This window comes from Camelus ferus, chromosome 9 (genome assembly GCF_009834535.1).
Source record: "Camelus ferus isolate YT-003-E chromosome 9, BCGSAC_Cfer_1.0, whole genome shotgun sequence".
Classification (NCBI taxonomy): domain Eukaryota; kingdom Metazoa; phylum Chordata; class Mammalia; order Artiodactyla; family Camelidae; genus Camelus; species Camelus ferus.
In genome coordinates this window covers 35,683,472-35,705,042 of record NC_045704.1, presented here as the reverse complement: position 1 = coordinate 35,705,042, position 21,571 = coordinate 35,683,472, and the positions used below count along the sequence as shown (strand labels likewise).

The 21,571-nt window shown below is 40.2% G+C and overlaps 1 protein-coding gene and 1 long non-coding RNA gene across 2 annotated transcripts; one reads left to right on the top strand and one right to left on the bottom strand.

Moving 5' to 3' along the window:
• The first annotated feature begins 1,170 nt into the window (after positions 1 to 1,170).
• On the top strand, positions 1,171 to 7,739 carry LOC116665758. Its single transcript, XR_004322423.1, has 3 exons — positions 1,171 to 1,372; positions 2,514 to 2,629; positions 6,643 to 7,739. It is a non-coding gene; the product is annotated as an uncharacterized LOC116665758 (long non-coding RNA).
• On the bottom strand, positions 2,763 to 21,550 carry OGFOD1 (2-oxoglutarate and iron dependent oxygenase domain containing 1). The gene is made up of 13 exons (XM_006190103.2): positions 21,321 to 21,550; positions 19,652 to 19,797; positions 16,038 to 16,084; positions 14,340 to 14,440; positions 12,717 to 12,833; positions 12,027 to 12,118; positions 11,704 to 11,832; positions 11,296 to 11,409; positions 9,721 to 9,800; positions 9,129 to 9,442; positions 5,948 to 6,070; positions 5,449 to 5,507; positions 2,763 to 4,940 (listed from the first exon to the last, which is right to left on the bottom strand). Exons 1-13 carry the CDS (start codon positions 21,472 to 21,474, stop codon positions 4,779 to 4,781), a joined length of 1,638 nt encoding a protein of 545 aa, XP_006190165.1. The 5' UTR covers positions 21,475 to 21,550; the 3' UTR covers positions 2,763 to 4,778.
• Positions 21,551 to 21,571: the final 21 nt, after the last annotated feature.

The following is a 21,571-nucleotide window of genomic DNA, read 5'->3' as shown; positions in this document are numbered from 1 at the left end:
AAACTTCCTTCTTATACCTAAAAATATTCATGGGCAAGGCTTGAAGGGGTCGACCTGCAGGAAGATATCTTTTAATAGCCCTGATATATAGCTTACAAGCTTCACATTAATTTGATCCTCTTGATATTAGTATCTCTGAGCTCAGAGAGGCAGAATGTAGGGTCCTACAGCTTGGAAAGTCGCAGTGTGGAAGTTTGAAACCAAGTAGTCATGGCCCTTTCTACTATTTCTAACTGGTCCCAAGTGAGTGAAGACTAGATGAGAGCAAAATGTTCATAAAACACTAACTAAATCACCTTTTTTATCCTCCTGTAAGTCATGTTCAGCTTAGGGGAGAGAAAAACTGTTCGGTTATCAGCTACTTCTCTATTTTGTTGCCATATTTTTCTATCCTGTAGAATCTGAGTACCTTCTAGAAGCTACAGCTTAAGCTCTGTTTTGTTGCTGAATTTTGTTGAAGCTTTAAGTGAACACTCTGCCTTTATTTAAAAGTTGATCTTGAGGATTCAGGTATGTGGGAGAACACTTTCTAGTCATTTTTTGAGCTTTCCCTTTAAAGTCACCCTTTTCACCACCAGATTCAGGTATTCAATATTTTAGAGAGAGTATAGTTTTTAATATTTCCCACCATGTCTGCCTATTCAAATGCATCAAGGCTCAGTTCAGATGCTTTCGAGACCTCCCTCTCTCATGTCTATTCTTTAACCCTTTTTACATTCGGTGTTTATATAAATCTTAATCCCCTATTAAATAAGAGCAGAGGCTGCATCTTAATCAGCTTTATCCACCGCACAGTGCTGAGCCAGTGCCTTGCGCACAGAAAAGCATCTGCTGCTCTCTGTGGGAGTGTCTGTTCTCACTAAGCCTGTCAGTAGCTTCAGAAACCAAAGAACTAGGAACTTTACAACTATTAATTGCAACCCTAGAAGGGCTTTACCAGAATAATTTTCAACATTATTAACATTTCAAATTTTATAATTAGCAGTTATAAATCTGCCAGTGCAGAGTCCTGTGATCATAGAACTAAATTATCTCCAATTTCACTTTGACACTAAAATACAGTAAGATACCCATTACAGCCTGGTGTTTTGCATTTTTGCCTCTTGCCCATCTGGTCCCTCCCCACACTATATGCTCATGAGTCATCTTTTTATTTGTTTGGTACAGAAATCTGCTATTCCTGAAATGAGACCACATGTACAATTTCCAAGTAGTTTTCAAAACTGTCTGTGTGGACTGATTTTAAATCAATCAGAGAAGGAATCATCTGCTTTTGTAGGAATGTCCAAGTTTCCCATGTGGGCTGGAGAGCCTGCCTCTGGTATCAAGGACCCTTTTAACAGGATTTGTGTTTTCTCATTCAGTTGTAGTGGTAAGTATCTAATGGTGTTGAAGAGATAATGTAGCCAGAACCTCTTTGTTAAGGAAATGCTGGTCTGGGACAGATAGCCCAAGCATTGATTTCTCTCAGTAGTCTATGGGAAAGAAACACCACATTCAGAGGAGTTTGGGAGACAATCAATGAGCTGTAGAAAAGCCAGGTTCACAACCTAACAGCCTCTTTCTCTTCTAGGCTTCATTTTCTACGTCTTTAAATGAGGAACTGAAGTTAGATTATTTATAGAGTTCTTCCTTAAACATTTTACTTTTCCTTCTCCTAAAAGAAATACTAATAAGCTCTCAAATACCTTTATGAAAATGTTCTTAATTTATATCATGATAAAGTGGATTTACGGGGACTTGACCTTACACAGTTGTAGGAAGTGGCAAAATAGTCTCTGTACATTCTCTAGTCCGATGCTGGAACTTAAAGCCCACAGGACAGGCAGTCAGGATTTAGAGCTGGGAAGGACAAGAACAAGCTGGAACCACAGGCACAGGATGGAGCCTATGAGGACATGTTAAAATCTGTGGCTGTTCTTGCCTGTGACCTTGATGGTGTGGGCATCCTGCAGAAACTGAGGCCCTTCAGAAAAACTGAAGGAAGATCCAGGGGAAGGTGGAGCAGTTGCAGGTGTAGACGTATATTCACACTGAGGTGAGCCAGTAGGTAAGCTACAGGGTGTGTGAGTTACAGAATGGCTGCTGCCTCATTTGGGCCCTCCATATCTTGCACAAGAATTTGTGGCTCATCCTAACTGGAAACATGGAAAGGGAATTGTAGTTCAGTCCAGCAAAGTTGATATATCACAAAGTACCATGGTGGTTGTCACAGGATGGTGGGATTCCAGGTGACCTTTACTTTGTATTTTCACACGTTGTATTAACTCTTCACAATGAACATGTGTCATCCATATAATCTGAAAAAAATATAAAGCTATTCTCTCTGGGGGGAAAAAAATCTTCCTTTATTAAAAGGAACTGTAAGAATTGGAAGTTCATTGTTAAGAATTAAGAAAGGGTGACATATCATACAGGTGACCGTCATAGCTTTTATCTACAAGAAGTATAAAAAGGATGCCCATGTTTTAATTCCTCTTTTGCTACTTAACAGTTGTCAACATTCGTTCCAGGCCCTAAAAATCAACATGAAGAATGAAATACTGAGGAAAAGCAACTTCTTAATCACTGGGTATCTTCAGTGCAGAAGAGTGACCTGCAAGTTACACCATCCTTCACAGTCTAAGAGGTACTGCTGTAGATGATGTAACTGACCGCAACATCACAGTCTGGCTCTCAGGGATTCCCTCCCCTTGGTCACCAGAGTCCTTTTCTGTAGTGTGTAGATTCTGCTGTGTTGATAGACCATAAACACACTGAGATTAAGGAGAACTTAACAAGTAAATTTAATTCCTTGTGGAGGATCTAAGACTTAAGACTCAGGGCTCCAGAACTTTTAGATGTTACTTTGGACCATAAGTCTAAAACTGTTTTCCAAGGTTGGCACACATGATGGTTTCCGGGCTCAGCCCTATTCCCTGGGGCTTCCTGGGTGATGCCTCTGACAGGGAGTTAACTAGAACTTCACCCTTCTCACTCCCACTCACATAAACACATTAGAAAGCAACTGAGTGAAAGTAATGGTATAGGGATGACCTTCAGTCTGCAGGAACTTGAAACAAAAGGCAAGCTTTGAAATTTAAACCATTAGTGACAGAGTCGCAGTTGTAATCCCACTTGAGTGTCACTAAGCTATGATTAAAAAATTGTGGTCCCCAAAACAGTATGCATGCAAATGGTCCATTGCCATATGAGTGGGGAAAGACAGTATTAGAACTAGTTCTAGGCATTTCTTTTTATCTCACCCTTTAAAAATTTGTAAGTGTTTGTACTTAATATTAGTAAATGTATAAAATTCATAAATATCCGCATAATGGGCATACACGTGAAAACATTTTTTATTGACTGGCATGCAAAATCAAATTTTTGAAACCATCAACCTAAAAGAAAGTGAAACTTATTTTCTTCATTTAAATGGAAATTTTAGAAAAAAGTTAGTACTCAAAATCTTAGGAGATAAAAGCTGGTAACATAATAAAAAGATGCTTTTCCTATCAGTTAGTAAAATCCAAAATAAAAGCTACTGCAATAGCTAATAATAAATGTAAAAAGGAGAAAGCTTAACAGGGAAACAGCATTGGGATGGAACGAGAATAGCATCTTTCAACTAAAGATGCAGTGACAGCTTACACACCCATCCACGCACACCCACGCACACAGGCAGTAGCTATTATATAATCCCTCAGTGTAGGGGAAATAGAATGTAACAACATGGACAGCCTCGGCATCTTGATGTGGCCTTTAGCATTTGATCTCTTAAAGAAAAGAAAGGCAACTAGTGTTACAGTGACTTTATTGTACTTAGGAAATGAAAGCCATGTATGAGATAAGCATCATTTAGTTGTACTGAAGCCATAACTCCAGGATGAAGGAGCCCTGGCCACCTGGAAATGGCTACCCCCAGCACAAGTAGCCATCTTCCTTACTGACCCAAAGTCTCCTGGGGCCACAGGGTTTTAGGCCAGGCCTTTTCCAAGGGAATATACTACACATTGTCTAGGTCTGTTCAGTCCAGGGAGCGTCACCGTGGGACAAAGCCATAGGCAGAGGGAGGAAGTGTAATGGGCCCAGAATGAACAAGATGTGAAGTTCTGTAATCTTCTAAATCAGTGTGATTAGGAAGGGAAGAATCCACAATCATAAATTTATGAGTATATATTTAAAAAAGATCACTAGGAACATGGATGAACCTCGAAGATTTTATGCTGAAATAATAAGCCAGTCACAAAAGGACAAATATTCTGCTATTTGTCTTATGAGGAATATGAGTTGTCAGATTCATAGAAAGTAGAATGGTGTTTGTGAGAGGCTTGAGGAGGGAAAGTAGGGAGTTATTATTTAATGGGGACAGGGTTTCAGTTTGGGAAGATGGAAAAGTTCTGGAGATGGATGGTGGCTGCACAACAATGTGACTGTACTTAGTGTCACTGTACTGTACCCTTAAAAATGGTGAAAGCGGTACATTTTATGGCACATATATTTTACCACACACACAGAATTTTTTTTAATCACTGAAGAAGCTAATATGGAAAACAGAACTGAATGTAAAAGAAAAAGCCAAACACTTTTTGTTTTTTAAATCAAGCTATAAGTACCTAGCTCCCAGCTCAAGGTCTACACTGAGGACAGTCATCTTGAGCCCTACTAAAGGACAACCACACAGTTCTAAGAACGCTGCCTCCCAGGTCACCTCGTGGCTCTCCTTCACTCGATGCCTACCTCTTCCAGATGTCCCAGCACTGTGGAAGGCTCTTCTTTTGCAGCTTTGCCCAGCCTTGTCATTCGTAATAGACAAATGAAAAGTCCCAGAAACCTGTTCTGTGTGGGAAGGTTTTTTTTTGTTCTAGGCTTCGGTGGTTAATATGTTTGACAAATTTCAGAGTCTCTCTATCTCTGTAGACCAATGCCAAAGAATTGTTTTCTGGATTCACTGTTAGCAGCTGAAATAGGCAAATACAATGATACATCAGAACACAGAACTTAATGTCACCTCTTCAGTGATTCACCACTGAACAGCTGCTGGTTTCCATTATCATGTACTCAGACTGGCGATAGGGGATCCTTTAAAAGATCCTTTACTAGGAAGAGCTATTAATATTGCTCTGGCCATCAAGACATTTTCCAAAACCCCCACTCCAGTACATACCCATAAAGATTCTACCTAATGCATTTATTTCTCACTACACTGAAAGATTCATAGGATTGCACCATCTGACTCTTTATTTGGAATTTCTCAGCTGGCTAGAATGAAGGCTTAGTGATTATCTTTTAGCATCTTTATTTCATGCTGAGTATTTTCTACTAGAAATTTGAACCTCTGCCAGGCAGACCAACATGGATTTATCAGTTAAAGGCACTGGCAGAAGAGGGTCATAACAGTTGGGTCTCTGAATAACGAAAGTGTCTTCATGAACTAAAAAGGATAGTTTGCTGTCAGAAGCAACTTACCTCTTCATCTTCACCTTTGGCAATGTAGGAGGTAAAGCCACCATATTCTGGCTCCCAGCCTTACAAAGGGAAAACAAACGGTATTCAGAAACCTCTCACTGCAAGAGTTTCATCATCTGTTTAAATCACTGATCTGCTGCTGCTTAAAACTGGGGGATCTGGGAGTTCAGTAGTAACCAACTCTGACTTATGAGCCTGAACTTGCCATCGAATCAATAAAGAGTAAGAAGTGAAAACTCAGAACTAAATATAAGATATACCTGGAAGGACAACTGCCTAAAAGCTCTAGAGGGTTCCTTAGAGGGAAATTATGGTTCAGTCCATCTGCTATACCTCAATCACAGACACAAATCATACTTTGAGTTGGGAGACTTAAATTCATGACCCTTAAGATTGCTTCCAACACAGAGCTCCTGTGATCTGAGATCCTGGCCATGGCAAGTTACGTCTGAACTGGTTCAGCTGGACAGGGTCCCTCAGGAGAGACTGCCCCTCTTACCTTCACAGCCACAGTAGAAAAGTAAGTCCAGGGCAAATTCAGTCTTGCTGTTGTCATGGATTAAAGTGTAGTGACCAGTCTTCCAATGTCTCAGTTCCCCCTGGCATGTGGGAATACTTGATTCTAAGAAAAAACAACAGAAGGCCAGAAAAAAAAATTAAAATAATCTTGATACCACTGCTAGATTGCAAAGGAATGATAATTAGGAATAGTACAGCCCTGAAGAAAGACCATTTCCATAAATCTCAGCTGACCTACTGCTCCATTATAATATTATATATAATATGTAAGCCTTACAATGATTAGCAGACATTACCATTTCTGACTATTTGAGGGAAAAACGTTGACTTTCTATTTCTCTCTTTACCATAAGTTTCAGATGGAGCATATATTTAAGCTGTGAAACTGTCACTGGTCCTTTAAATCCCCTGCAAGTCACTTAAGCCACATGGGGAAGGGCTTGCAACAATGGGAGGTTGTGCAACAATGATGGCTGCCCACTTCTATGTTTGCACCTCTGGATCAAAAGCAGCAATCAGCGATCGGAACCAGAGCCCCGGTATTTGGAGGACAGGGTCCCCTTTGCCTACCCTGGCTCCCGCAAGCTGTGCACAGCTGCTGGCTGAGGGTGAGGAGTGGGTAGCTACTGTGCTAAGATCCGAAACTGATCAAATAACTGCAATCTATCATCACAGCCTTCCCCTGGAGTTGCAAGCCTTCAAGAGACTCCAGAGGTCCAAAACAGGTACACTGGACAGATTCTACAAGTGCAACTGTCGTCTAGTTGGTGCCTCTAACTTTGCTATCTTCTCAGAATCCTCTGACTATTGTTTCATCTACCCTTGGGGTACAGAAGAGATTTCTAAGCATATCACCACCAAAAGCAGAAACCATGAAAGGCTAATACAGTCCTGAGTATGGAAACATTTTATGAAACTAAAAAAGTTGTAAATGAAAATAAAAATAACAAAAGCTCAAAGGAAAACTATGCTGAGGTCATGAAAGACAATTTGTGAAAGAAAATCATCAAATAACCGATAAATACAGGGAAAAATGTAGACTCATTGATCAATGAAAGGCAAATACCGAAAAGTTGGAAAATACAATTATTAGTTTGTCAAGGAAGAAGGAAACCACCATCATGTACCACAGCGGTGGGAGAGCAAGCTGACACAAATTCTGGGGAGGGAAACTGCCTTAGAAGCTGGTGCAGTCTTGGATATAGTGCTTGCCTTTCTACAGGGCTATTCTGAAGAAAGAAATGGTTGCATCGTTGTTTATGATGATAGTGAAGAACTGGAAAGAATCTGAATGTCCAACACAGGGCTGGCTAAGGTCATCTGATGAAAGACCCTACAGTCATTAGAAATTATATTATGGAACAGTGGCTTTCAAAACTTTTAACTGTGGAATACATTCTTCAAATAAAAGTTTCTAGAAATGCAGTGTTGGCAAAGAGCTATCTCTAAAGCTACTTTGGGGGAGGCAAGGGCTTCCTAACTGAGGTGTTGCACAGACCTGTTACATAAGAATGTAAAATAACAAGAGATTCATTAAATATTAAGTGGGAAAAATACATCATCCCATTAAGACATGAGTGTATATACACACAAACACCTGTATATATGCAAATATGTATGTGCCTACAGAGCAACAAAGACTGGAAGGATCTGTTCTAAATGTCAATAGTGGCCCCTGTGAATGATAATCATTTTCTTTTTTCTTGTTTTCCAAACATTCTGAAGTTGTCATGTTATTTTTATAGTATTAAAAAATTTATAATTGTCAGGTCTGCAATGGTCCTGGTTCTCTTGCTGGATGTGCCCGATCTCTGCCAGCAATTAATACTGCTATTACATGCCTCAAAGACTTTACAGCTTTTACTTTAGAAAGTTTTATAGCTTTTCTTTAAGAGGGTAAATTTTATAAATAGTGACTTTTCTTATTTACTTTTGTATTCCCCACTCTAGTTTGGCCCAGGGCATTGCATACAGTAGATGCTCAATAATAGAGTAAAGCATCTTTTGGTTGCCTGTGTAGATTTCCTTCCAAGTTGTAGATTCCCATAAAAAATGAAACCAAAAAGGAATAGAAGTGGACAAATACTTTTTTAAAAAGCCCTTGAGGCCCCACTGATCTTCACCTGATTCCTTTCAGGGTCTAGGTACAGATGCCAATATCAACTATGAAGGAAAAACAACCTTTCAAAGAAAGGCTGTCGTGTGTATTGATGCCAGCCACCTGTGTCTGGTTTTTCTAAGTATCTGTGGTGACCAAGGGGACAGGTCGGTCAGTTTGGGAGGCTACAGAACCTGAGTTATGTCGCTCATGGTTAGCAACTCACACTGAGGGTTTTGTTCCCCGGGCGTCCACCTCCCTTGTCTCTGCTCTTCTAACAGCAAAGCATCCTCCTCAAGAGATTAGAGAGGAAGCAGCGGAGGGTAAGACTGAGGAGAGGAGCTGGGTAACAGATCTCATCTGATTTAGCAGGTGCTGAAACACATAAGGCTGAATTTATAGCTGCTCAGCTAATGGTGCCAAAATTTCCACAGAAGTGTTCCTCTTAAGTTTCCTGTATCTTTCTCTGTTCTATGTCGTTTGTAGATGATTAAACTTCCTCTACTTTCAATAATTTCCTTCTATTTGTCCAAATTCAAGCAAGTTTTTCGCAGTCTGTTACTGGCTTAACAGAAAGAAGCCACTCACCTTCCTCTCCTTTATGTTCTTGTGTTTTAGTCATTTTAGACGAAGCCACTTGTATTTCTCTCCACCATTTGTACTGCTGTTGGCCTAACAGACCAGCTGTTCTTCCTACCTAGAATGCTCTTCCCACAGATCCTTGTCTTTCAGATCTGAGCTTAGATGTCAGCTCCTCAGACAGGCTTTTCCACATTGCCCCATTCACCTGAGAGGCCACCTTCCTCAGCACATAACCCTATAAAAATTGTCTGCACAGCACCTGTCCTTATTTGATGTTTTCTTGTTGTTTGTGTATCGCTGAGTCTCTGTCTCCTACTGGAACATAAGCTCAGGGAGAGCAGAGACCTATCTGTCTTGATCTCCAGTTCCTGAAACAGGGCCGACCATAGAGTAGGTGCTCCAGAAATATTTGCTGCATGAATAAATGACTGAATTGTGAACACTTCATGGTAAATAAGGACAACGCGTACCAGCAGCTTACCTTTCTTTGCTTCATCTTCCTCTGGCTCTGGGTCTGTCTGCTCACTGCTCGATTGGCTCTTGTTGCTGACGGCTGCCTGACACTTCTCTGGCTCAGAGGAGCTGTGGCTAGTCCCTTCTTCAGTGTTATCGGCAGCAGAGGCTGCTTCTCCCTCATTTTTGTCCTCAACCTCATCTTCTTCTGAGGGGGCCAAGAAGTGAAGTCTCAGGCCTGTGAAGTTGGAGAGCAGCAAGAACATTGCCTCGGAGCGAAATAAAGCCATGCAGTCCTTCAGGACGTCAGGAAGCCCGTTCTCCTCAGCTTTCTCGTAAAACCTGAAAGGCAGCAGTGCCAAGGTGTTCATCAAAGCCACAGATGTAAAATTATTCATGAATGAAAGCTGATAACTAGCTTTGTACCTCTCTCCCTAAACCCTGGCATAACTTACTAAAATACAAATTGTTACGATAGTGAGATTCTGTTAGGGTCTGCTACTGGATTTCCCTGGGAACAAAACATCGTTAGGGCAAATGTCCTATTATTAGAGGTAACCCTTGTGGACAAACAGGAGGTGCTGAATACAGAAACAAACGTCTTGGATGATGGGTTCTACCTTTTGTTAGGAGGACCTCGGCTGCTCCATTCCACATCTCCTTTCTCCAAAGCCTCACACACCTCTGCAAATTTCTCAGGCTGGAAAATGAGTAAATAAAACAGCAGTTAGCAAGTCTCCTTATGATTTCACACTGGTCTGGCAGGTACAGCAGCTCTGCAGAATCATTCTGGCTGGTTCCTCAAAGGGCTAAGTGGCTCTCACACCTTTCACATGAGATTCCCCAGTCCTGGTATGGTGAAGCCAGAGCAAAGACTAGATAAATCGTCAGCATTCTTTAGCCAAGTGACCTGAGTGTCAATTTGGGCCATTTTCTTAAGTAGTTGTATGTCCTATGTCAAATTGCTAAACCTCTCAAATTCCTGCATTTATAACATGAAGATCATAATATAGACTTAAAAAAAATTTTTTTAATGGAGTTACTGGGTATTGAACTGAGGAACTTGTGCATGCTAAACACACTCTACCACTGAGCTATACCCTCCCCCCAAACTCTTTAATTCATTAAGATGTGAGAAAAAAATTAAACTGCATAAACAGGCAAAGTTATAATCAAAATGTCTATATAATAATACAGATTCTTTAGGCCTTAGCTCATTCCCTTTAATTAGCATTCTCAAAGTCTAGTATAGTACAAGAGGCTGATTAATCTATTGAAATATTCTCAATATAAAGAAGCTTTATAAGTACTTGTTTAATGCATTTTCCCAAGGAGGGTTCTACAAACAGTAATCCTATCAGTTGTAAAACAGGAAAGAGGATCCTGAAGCATGGTTTAGGTAACCAGCTGAATTAAGTAGGGTTAAAGAAGTTTATTTACTGTAATACTTCTTAAATTCCTTAATATGCTACTGGCAGCTATACAGTTCCAAGAGAGGCAGTGTGTAGTCTCTTTCAGCCTTTTTTCGTGAGGGACCAGCTCTTGGGACTGTGATTCCATGGGACCCAGGGCCAACTGGGAAGCACCACGTCAGCGTGTGTGATCTCGTTTGGCCCTCACAAGTCTTTAAGATGGGCAAGGCAGGTGTCGCCAGGTTTAACTGATGATCAAATAAAAACTGAGATCTTTAGTGATTTGCTCAGATCAGTAAAACCACACAGCCAAGGCATGACTATAAAGTCTCTGACTTTTGATCTAGTTCTCGCTCCACTATAACATGCCCATCATTCTCAAACACTTGTTAATAGGTGTTGATCAATTAGTAATATATTATAATATATTAGTAAAAGTAACAGTAAACACCATAGTCACCAAGTGAATAGGAGGGGAACTACACACAACCCCCAGTATAGAAGTGTGTGTGTGTGTGTGTGTGTGTGTGTGTGTGTGTGTACCATTAAAGATTCTGCAGAACTGGGGAGTACCCAAGGGACTCAACCCACTAACAAGCATCTGATACCAAGGTTACCTATTACCATCATTTCTATATTTTATTTGAAGAAGAGGATGACAGACTTTCTAATCTGGAACAAAACAAAAAGCAACATAAACTCTCTTAGTGATGCCTATTCAACTACCCAAAAAGGAAGACTGCGTGCCAAACATGACATATTGGACAGGATATGCTGACCTACCTTAAGGAACTCTTTTAGGAGAATTTCAGAGGTTTCTTCGAATTCTTCCTGAATTTGTCCTTGGTACTCCATATTGAGATAAGTAGGGTTGATCCAATCATACAAAATTTCATGCTGCAAAGAAGAAGCAAATGCAAAGAGTGAGTTAATAATTCCTACTGCCTTTGTCCTGACATCATTTCACACTAGTAAAACATATGCAAATCCTCATTTATAATTTTCTCCTTGTTAAATAAATTTCTGGAAAAGCTCTGCCTTAGACTTTATGAAAGTGTACCTAAGAAGGGTGGAAAGGCAAGCTTAAAGCCTAGTTTCATTATCAGGATGGGCCACTTTTAAAACCAGAAAAACAAATGATACACCACAGATTCTAAGATGAGAATTCCAGCAACAGGAATTTATCCTTACATCTTGCGGGATGTGAGGGCTCCGAGGTATGGGGGGTTCAAAGTAGTTGGGAGGCCTGGACACTGAAGGACCATGAAACCAGCCGCTGATAGACAAACGTGACTTTTCTTCAGACAGGACTTCAGATACCTGAAAAGACAAGACCAGCAGCACAAAGAATATTACCACAAAGAATAGAGGAAAAGAGTACCAGGCAACGCACACTAATTTCAGGGCCCTTCACACACTGTCTGAAAACAACCGGAAGCTGTCACATTCAGATAATGGGTGACTGAAAAGCATGCTCTTTGGCACTCAAAGTATTTGTGGCTTACAGTCTTTACCTGGTGAAAGGATACTGGAGACACTTCAAAGAAAACCAGTGTGTTCCACGAAGGGATAAGAGACTTGACAATCTGCTTCGGCTGGAAGTGTTCTGCACCAGGAGAGAACACATCCATAAATGTGGTTTCATGATCATTAACCACTTCCAGGCAGCCTCGTTTCACCTTGACCATTCACATATCTCTAAGGGTATCTAGATGTCCCCTTCAGGTCCCCAAATGCCACCCCCTTCCACTTCTCTTATACTTGCTAGTTCTGCTAGGCGACATCTGTTTCTTACCACACCTTTCATCTAGTACCGATAAAGGGTGGAAAAACTTCTGAACATTTTCTGGAGTCCAACTCTAGTGTTAATCATTCAAACAAAAAAAAGGTCCCTGACCTCCTGCCAAATGGACCGGTCCGGGCAGATTCATAGCCACAGGCAGCTGTGTACAGCTCTCTTCCCTTCCATGGCCAGCATTCAGAGGCAGGGTTTGACTGTTCCCCATCTCAAATTGACTCTCATTTATCTCTGGAGTAACGATTATTTCAAGTACAACTTAGAGAGGTGGTTCTCAGGGCTGGTGTTCATTCCCCCTGCGGTCATCACTCTGGTGGACAGCTTCTGTCTCCTTTGTGGAGTGCAGATACTGTGTATGAGAACTCAGAAGTGGCTGCTGGTGTTGAAGGGCATGCATGAGTCTTACCATCGACACTGTACAGGTCCAGGGTGCCCCCCAAGCTCCTGTCCCAGGGAGGAACCAGGTAGAGAATGAAGGCTATCCGGCGCCCTTCCAGCTCGTCGTCATGGCAGAGCAGGGCATCTGCAACAGTTTAACGCACACCTGCATGTCCCTGAGCGGACAGGGAGCAGCTGACATCTGATTCTGCATTCCTAACCGTCCATCTCATAGTCTTCTGAAATGTCAGCTCCTCTAGCTTTAAAATGACACTTATTTCTCCTCTTTTATAATTATGGAAATAGAACTGTCAATATGGGAAACTCTAAAAACACTGAAGAACACATACATAATAAATAACTCAGAGATAATCATTAATATTTTTACATATATTCTTCCAGTACTTTTCCAACATACATGTATTAGCTTTTTAAAAATATTCTACGCTGGCTGTTTTGTGACCTGCTTTTTTTTTTTTTTTTATTACACAGCAAGTGTCTTTCCACATAAATACATACACTTAGCATCTTTTAATGGCTGGATACCTATTCCACTATATGGATTATGAATTACCTCCCTCCCCCTTTAATCAATCTTCAATTTGTTAACTAAGTTGTTTCTATTCCTTGTCTATTATAAAGACTGCTTTAATGAACATCATTGTATATAGCTTTTTTGTACTTTTTCTAAGAATATATTCACTTATTACCTTCAAAAGGAAAAAAAAAGGAAAAAAGGCATTGAGGGAGATATCTGTTTCCTAGGAGAGTAAGAGTAGAGTTTACAATATCACCTCTGAATTTCCTGATATTGTATGCAAAGTGTGCGTGTGCATTATCAACATTTTTCTGAAAATATCAAAACTGAGCAGGACCCTGCATGGATCTTCCTAAGTACAAAAGCCCTTCTGTGTCCCCCGTTTCTTGTTTATAGGAAAAAAAAAAAACGCTAGATCTTCCCCAAGTTCCAAAGAGCAGGCTCAAGCAGTTAATGATTAGGACAGCAGAGTAATAGGGCTCCTAACTCCTCCTGAAGGGATGTAGATAACAATCTGATGCATGTACTTGAGTTGTTCTGCAGAAACTTAAGAACTCCCTACTACTCAGGTGAAGGATGGTGACTACATGGCACTACATACCACAGGCACTAGACCCCAGACTGGCTGGAACCAGAAGGTTGATGATTGAGATTCCTGAAACATGACTCTGTTACCTCACCACCAACCAATCAGAAGGTTCCATGAGCTGATGATCCTGTATCCTACCACCCTCTCCCCTAACACTAGATTAAGAACCCCTGCCTGAAAGCCATCCAGGAGTCTGGAGTTTTTGAGCATGAGCTGCCTGTTCCTGTTTGGTGCCCTCACTTTGCTGCAAACACCTGCCATCAGAGTTTGGCTCTCTGTGCTGTGGGCCATGAGCTTGGTTACAATATGGTCAACAGCTTTCATCATATTCCCCAAAAGAACCACTGCCTTAGACCTTCCAATAAGATGGGCATTTCTGTATATGAGCTGAATCAGATCTTCCTCATTAAGAAGATTCTAACTCTGTGCAGGGACACGTAGTCTAGGATTTTGGTACACAGTCACCATCATTGTTTAGTTAAAGCCTTTAAATCTTAGACACATCAGGGTTTTATCTTTCTTACCTGAGAATTCATATTTAGCACAGGACATGTCAATGGTTGATTCCAGGTCAATCTTGGAAATGTCAGAAAGCCAAGCCCGGAAATGTTCAAACAGAATTTTCCTAGAAATGTAAACAAAAGATACCTTGTTATACCATCATGTGGGCTCCATTTGGATCTACACCACAACTGTTTTCTCCTGGAGGTTTCAGTGTATTTGAGAACCATTCTCGAGAACGTCCCTCACTTTAAACTTGCATAGTTTAGGACTAATATTCCGACAAGTAAATGTAAGCCTTTCTACTGTAATGTATTTTTGTTCCACTGTTTCATTTTATTTTCTGCCTCCTAAATTTATAATACTGCTTGTCATGGTAGAGGTCTGACTTTTGTCATAACAATTTATCACACCAATGTTCCAGTCTAAAGTTAAGGATTTTTAGACACGTTTTTCAGCACTAATACTAGCACCATTGTTTAATGAATACTTGGGTAGGTGACACTGTTGTAAATTAAAAACTTTAAATTGCAATAATGGTGAATATTATGCTAACTGTGCAATAATCAGTAGATTTTTTCACAGAAGTTCTGATATTAACAGGATACCAAAAAAAGATGGTGGAACACTTCCATTTCCCAGCGTAAGTGGCTCTGTTTAGAAATCTCTTTAATAAATTTAAAACTCACTCAGCCAACTTTGAAATTCTGCTAACCTCGATGAATTAAAAACACTTAATGTCAATTATATCTCAATAAAATAGAAAATATTTTTAAAAACATTTTAAAGGGTCTATATTCAAATTTTGCAAATGAGGGGAATATTTTCTGTATCATCTTAGTCCAAATGTACATAACCGAAATCCCCATAAAATGCAGTTGTGCTGTTGATAACTAAATATCAAGTCTTTATGTTGATCCTTTGACATTTTATTACCAAATATCTTTTTATGGGCAGAGCTGCAAATTATACAGAATAGGCCAACACAGCAAACCGCTAAACCAGGCTTCAGGTAGTGTGGGTGCTCAACATTTCTGCCAAGTCTTACGTCCTGATACTTTATGCACCAAATATTATCAGAAGCCTTCAAGCCCTCTTTTACTGGTAACATCAGCTTCCACAAATGTATTCCATAGGAAGCTCCTCTTCCAGTCTTGATGGGTGGCCATTTAATTTGTATGTAATTTTTCACCATTATGAACAATGTTACTATAAACAATCTTGTATAGAATCTTTGAGTATATCCTTAATTATTTTCTCAGGATAAATTCTTGTAAGTATAATTACACTACAAAAAGACAAGCATCATTTTAAGGGTTTTGATACATCTTTTAAAACAACCTTCTAAGAAAGACTGCAGCCGTGTATAAAGGTATCTATATTTCTGGAGTTTTTTTTGATATTTGCCAACCAAATATGTCAAAGATGGTACCTCCAGTGTTAATTTGTTTCCTTGATTACTAATAAGGTTGAACATTCTATCATAGAGAACTTGGGCCATGGAATCCGACAGACTTGGGTTTGTAAGGGCTTGTATCTTAGCTCCCTCAATCTTTACCTTGGTAGCTTTGAAGAAGTTACTTAATTTCTCAAGAGTCTGTTTCCTCCTCTACAAAGAGGGCAATGATGCCAACAAAGACTGTAAATGACATAACATTTAAAGCACTTACTCCTCTGCCCAGCACACATTAGGCACCCAACAAATATGAATCCTTGTTTACCTTAAAGCACAGATGTGAGGCTCTCTTCTCTTCTTCAAATCATCAGACTTGATCATGAAAAAGGAAAAAAAGGGTTTCCTTCAGAAATCGGGCGCTCAGAGGAGAGGAGTTCAGTGAGGACTCTGGGAGCACAGCATTGTGGTTAAGGGCCTGGACTCTGAAGCCAAACTGCTTAGGTTTGATGCATGGCCCCTCTGTTTGGCAGCTCTGTGACTCAGGCAACTTAGCCTCTCTGTGCCTTATTTACCCAACAAATACTTACATAGTTATTATAGTGGAGTTTATGTTCTTGAGGGAGAGAGACAATTAACCTAAAAGTCGATTATCAGGTGATAAATATATGAGGAAAATAAGAGTATGAGGGACCAGGGGTGGGGAGATGGGGAATGGTTTGCAAATGAAGGTTATACTTCACTGAGATGAGGCAAAGACTTGACGGAGGTTGGGAGGTGTGCCAAGGGAATGTCTAGGCAAGGAGGACTCAAGATCCTGAGTGTGTAGAATGCCTGGCCTGTTCCAGAAATTGCAAGGGGGCTGTGTGGCCGGAGCAGAGAGTGGGGGAGAGCAGTGGGAGCCTCAGAACCACTCTGAGTAGTCTGTCTTTTAGTCAGAGAAATGAGAACCTTAGGAGATTTTGAGCAAACGAATAAAATGATCCCATTTACAGTTTTAAAAACTGAGATAAAATTCACATAACATAAAATTTACCATTTTAACCATCTGAAGGTAATTCAGTGGATTTTTAGCATACTCAGATGTTGTGCAACCATCACCACTAAATTCCAGAACATTTTCATCTCTCCCAAAAGAAACCCTGTACCCATTAGGCAGTCACTCCCCTCTCCCCTCCCTCCAGCTCCTGGCAACCACTAATCTGTCTCTTACATATGTTTTGCTGGTCATTACATACAAATGGAATCATACACTATGTGGCCTTTTGTGTCTAGTTCCTTTCACTTAGCATGTTTTTAAGGTTCATCCATGTTACAGCAGTATTTAGAACTCCATTCTTTTCTTCTGGTTGAATAATGTTCCACTGTATGGATATCTATTCATCAGCTGATAAGACACTGGATGTTTCTACTTTTTGCCTGTTATAAATAATGCTGCTATGAACATCTGTGTACAAGTTTTTATGTGAACAAATGTTTTCCATTCTCTTGGGTCCATTTATATTTTAAAAGAACACAAGGGCTGTAGGTGGGCAAGGATGGAAGTAAGGAGACTGGTTAATACACTAATAATCCTGGTGATGGAAAAAGATGGCTGGGATCAGATGTTGGCTATTGGCAGTGGAAGTGAAAAGAAATGGGTTTTTCTGAATATATCCTGAAGGGAGAGCCAGCAGAATTTCCCAATGGATTGGATATGAGATGTGAGAGAGGAATCAAGGATGACCTCAAGGTTTTTGGCCTGAGCCACTGGATGGATTGAGTTTCCATTAATTGAGATGCCATTAACTGAATTGTGGGTGGAGCAGATTTAGGGGGAGATGATCAGGAGTTTAGTTTTGGAGTTAAGAGTGAGACTTAATAGATACCCAAGAGTTGAGGCAAAGCCTGGAATCTGTCTGGAAGGGACCCAAGGGCTAAGCCCTAGAGTACTCTATCATTAAAAAGTCAGGTACAAAAGGAAGACATACCAAAGGAAACTAAAGACTCGCCAGTGACAAAAAAGGGAAACGAAGAGAGCATGGTGTCCTGAAAGGAAAGTGAAAAACAATGTCTCCAGGAAGGAGGAGTAACACAACAGGCCAAATGCTGCTGACAGTCAAGTCAGACCAGGCCTGGAAACTGCTGACTGAACTTACTCATGTGCAAGTTGTGAGTGACCTTGACAGTAGTTTCAGTGGGGGGTAAAAGGCGAAAGCCTGGTTACAGTGGGCTTAACAGAAAATGGAAGAGGAATTTAAGACAGTACAGAGGACTCGTGAGGAATGCTGTCAAGGGGGCACAGAGGAATAGGTGATAGGTGAAGAGGGAAGTTAGCTCAACATTTTTTTTCTTAAGATGAAAAGAACTAAAAGCTTTTTTTTTTTTTTTGGTATGTTGAAGGAAATAATCCAGAAGAGAAGGAAAAACTCATGTAGTTTCTTCATCAGTGGAACAGGAATAGTAAGGTATTGTTATAAGGATTTAATGAAGTAATAAACACAAAGCATTTAGCATGGCATAAAGCATGCACTCAATAATGCTTGCTTTAAAATAAACACAGAATATCAGGCTACTCCTAGTGACAAACCTGGTTGGGGAATTAGAGGACATTATAAACCTAATTATCAAGTCAATTCACAGCACAAGCAAAGAAAAAGGGACATGAGTGAAGTGAAAAGGGACAGGAGACTGAAAGCAGGTTTTATATTTATATTTACATTTATATATTCAGTCCCAACGTGAGCACAGTAAAAAAATATTCACAGCAGAGAAGAGTTTCACCAAGCACCCATGAGAATCTAAAGTAATGGTTCCTTCTTTCCCCCCTCAGCACTAGGGCTCTTATTATTTTGCCTCTCACTGACTTCACAGTTGGAAGTATTTTCATCTACTAAACTGCATTAAGTGAAAACCACTTTGATTTCTCAATTTCAGCAATCAGAGATGCAACTGCCCTAAAGCAACAAAAGAGGTCCAGTGTTATCTGAGTTGATATAATTACAAAGGTAGACAACTATGTTTTTTAATTAACCTATACAACTTTACTCTGGATAAAGTGTATTTTTCATTAGATTTTCTGAATTATTAAGAGTCACACCATTTGTGTAGTCAACCTGGCAAATTCATCATATGTACAGGGTCCAAAGATTGACAGACAGGGGACACAACCAGCTCTAGTGTAAAAAAGTAAAAGCAAGACAGAAATGTTACTGTCTTATCCCAGAGAAAAATAAATCAAAGGAAAAATGCAAAACAAACAAACAAAAAACCAAAAGAGTTTTTCATCTTTTTCATTTTTATTTTATTTTCTGTGAATTTAAGGGTTGATATCCTTGAGGTTTTATAAAGGATTTCCAAGAGTGATGTACACCACATACTGAAAGATACCCCCAAAACTGGGGAAACCAATGACCTGCATACCTCTATACCTACACTGGGTCTGTCTTCTTAGAAAAACCAGCCTTGATTTTGCGATAGTCTTTTGTGCCAAATTAAATTATCCACCAAAAACAGAATGGATCTAACTCTCTGCAGGACATACTGTAATACATCAAGCCACCTAAAACAAAGACATGAACTTAAAAATCTAAATGGTTATTATCTTCCAACGTACTCTCTCTTCATTATACCACTCCCCAAAATGTACTTCTCTCCTTTGTTTATAATGTACTTTACTCATTGGCTTGACTATCTTTCACTATCACCACCCCCTCTGTTATTTTAGATTTTAAATGCTTTCAGGGCAGCAACTGGCAAAAACTCCCATATAATATAATTACAGCACCTAATGCACAGTTAACACTCAGCTTATGTTAAATAAATGAATGCTTTTAACAAAGTCAGAGCCAGGACCCTCCATGGCAAACACAAACTAAAACCTCAAATCTAAAGGTATTGAATGATTTTTATAGAGAATGAGCTTCTAAAGCAGAAAAGCTAATGTAAAAGGGGCATAAATACCTGCTGGAACTTATATAAATCGTTATACTTTTCATGGAAGTCCAAGTTCAAAAGTTCCTTCTGAAGTCCTTCTAAGAAGTTTTGGCTTTGGATGAAGTTTGGGATCACGCAGTGAAGAAAGGGGTCCATGTCCATGGCAATGGCTTCTGTTGGGAGGAAAGCATTATCTATGGCTTTTTCCCTTTTGTATTTTTGACCCGTGAATAGTACAGTAGAGAGAATACAAAAGGGATGGTCATGAATTTTCAGGAACCTAGTACGTAAAGTCTAAGATATGGGGGAAGAATTATAAGCTCTTCCCTTTTTTTCTTTACCCACTCAATACTACTTTTTAAAGATACTGTGCTTAAAAATATTACTCCTTAAGGTGAGTACAGGTGATGTCACTAAAATAAAGCTCCCATTCTTTTCGCTTTTTTTTTAATTCAATAATTACTTATTTAATTGAGTGTATTTCAAAGTCTTAATTCATTCCTGTCCCCAAACTTAAAATGAGAGCAGCAAATTTAAAATGAGAATAGCAATACTGGTTGGCAATTTTTCTTCAATCCTTTTTTCCTTCTCCAAGTTACTGTCAGAAGAAGTTACAACACACATACTTTAAAAAAAAAAATTTAGGCATAACCGCCTCTAACGCCTTAGTTTTTACCTCAATGTTTTGCCCACTGCTTCTAGTGGGATAGATTAAGCACCCCTCTGATCACCACCCCCCCCCCCACCAGGTGCCAGGCACAGCGGTGCTTTACATGCATTATTTAATTTAATCTCAACAACTCTAAGGTAGACAGCATCAATATCTCCATCCCACGGATAAGGAATCTGAAAATTCCTTGAATGTACAGAGCTTGCACTTTAAACACTGAGCTATCACTTTCCACAGGCATCTGGAAAACCCAGGATTCACCTCTTCAAAGCACTTAACCACCGAAACAAAAATCATGGCAAACTTTCGAATGGAAAGCATGATGCATTAAGCAGAGTTCTTATCCTATAGGGTGATATTTGAAGCTGAGGCTGGAATCGTTCCATGTAGGTTCCTTCCTTTGGTCAAAATATGTTTATTTTCATGGGTCATGTTGTTGAACTACAGGCCTGCAAAATCGAGTAAGCTTAGGTGCCTGCTATCTGGCAGCTCACAATAATACGCTTTCATGGGACAACCAAACATGATCCTCGGAAGAAAAATAGCATAAGCCACTCAAGTATGAGTCCAAATGTTTACTGGTCCTTATTCAGGAAAACATGTATTGATGTATACATACATTACTGTATTGATCTCATTCAACATGAGCTCTCCAAGGGAAATACTATTAGTTACCCAACTTTACACAGGAAGGAGCTGAACCCATTGCTCAACCAAGCACAATTAGTGGAGAAGATTCTAACTCAGTAATCACTAATTCCAGAATTTCCAAAACTTGGATGTCCTCTACTTGGAGAAAGTCCCCGGCCTAAATTTCTTTCTCTTCTAGGTTTCTAAATCCAAACATAACTTGGAGTGAAAAGAGACAACAGGCCAAGTAGGCGAGTCGGAGGTGGCCAAAGTCACACTCTCTCCAAGAGCCTCTTCCCTTTTCGCCTTGCAGCTCAGGAATCGGCTTGAGCGCCGGGACTTTTTCAGAGGCCCCCAGACCTGCGCTGCGCCCCTCTCTTCACAGTACCCGCTTACCGTGGTGGAACGGCGTCCTGCGGCTCCAGGCCTCAGCCACCTGCTTTTTCAAGATTTCCTCCGTGACAGCATCCGAAAACTTCGCCATTACCTCCTTCTTTCCTTTTTTCCCCGGCCGGCCGGGGCCGGGCTCAGCAGGCCGCTTCCCATTCATCTCGCAAGCTACGAGACCCACGCCACACTGATCAAGCAGCTTATTTCCTAAGGAGACTACAATTCCCAGAATGCCCGCTTTCCTGTGCCATCCAATA

Excerpts from the sequence above, each read along its gene's own strand:
- OGFOD1 (XM_006190103.2), bottom strand. The coding sequence starts at position 21,474 with ATGAATGGGAAGCGGCCTGCTGAGCCCGGCCCCGGCCGGCCGGGGAAA. Across the intron at positions 14,441-16,037 it reads CCTCACATCTGTGCTTTAAG|GAAAATTCTGTTTGAACATT; the intron begins GTAAACAAGGAT and ends TTACATTTCTAG. Across the intron at positions 4,941-5,448 it reads CCAAAGGTGAAGATGAAGAG|CTGCTAACAGTGAATCCAGA; the intron begins GTAAGTTGCTTC and ends TGCCTATTTCAG.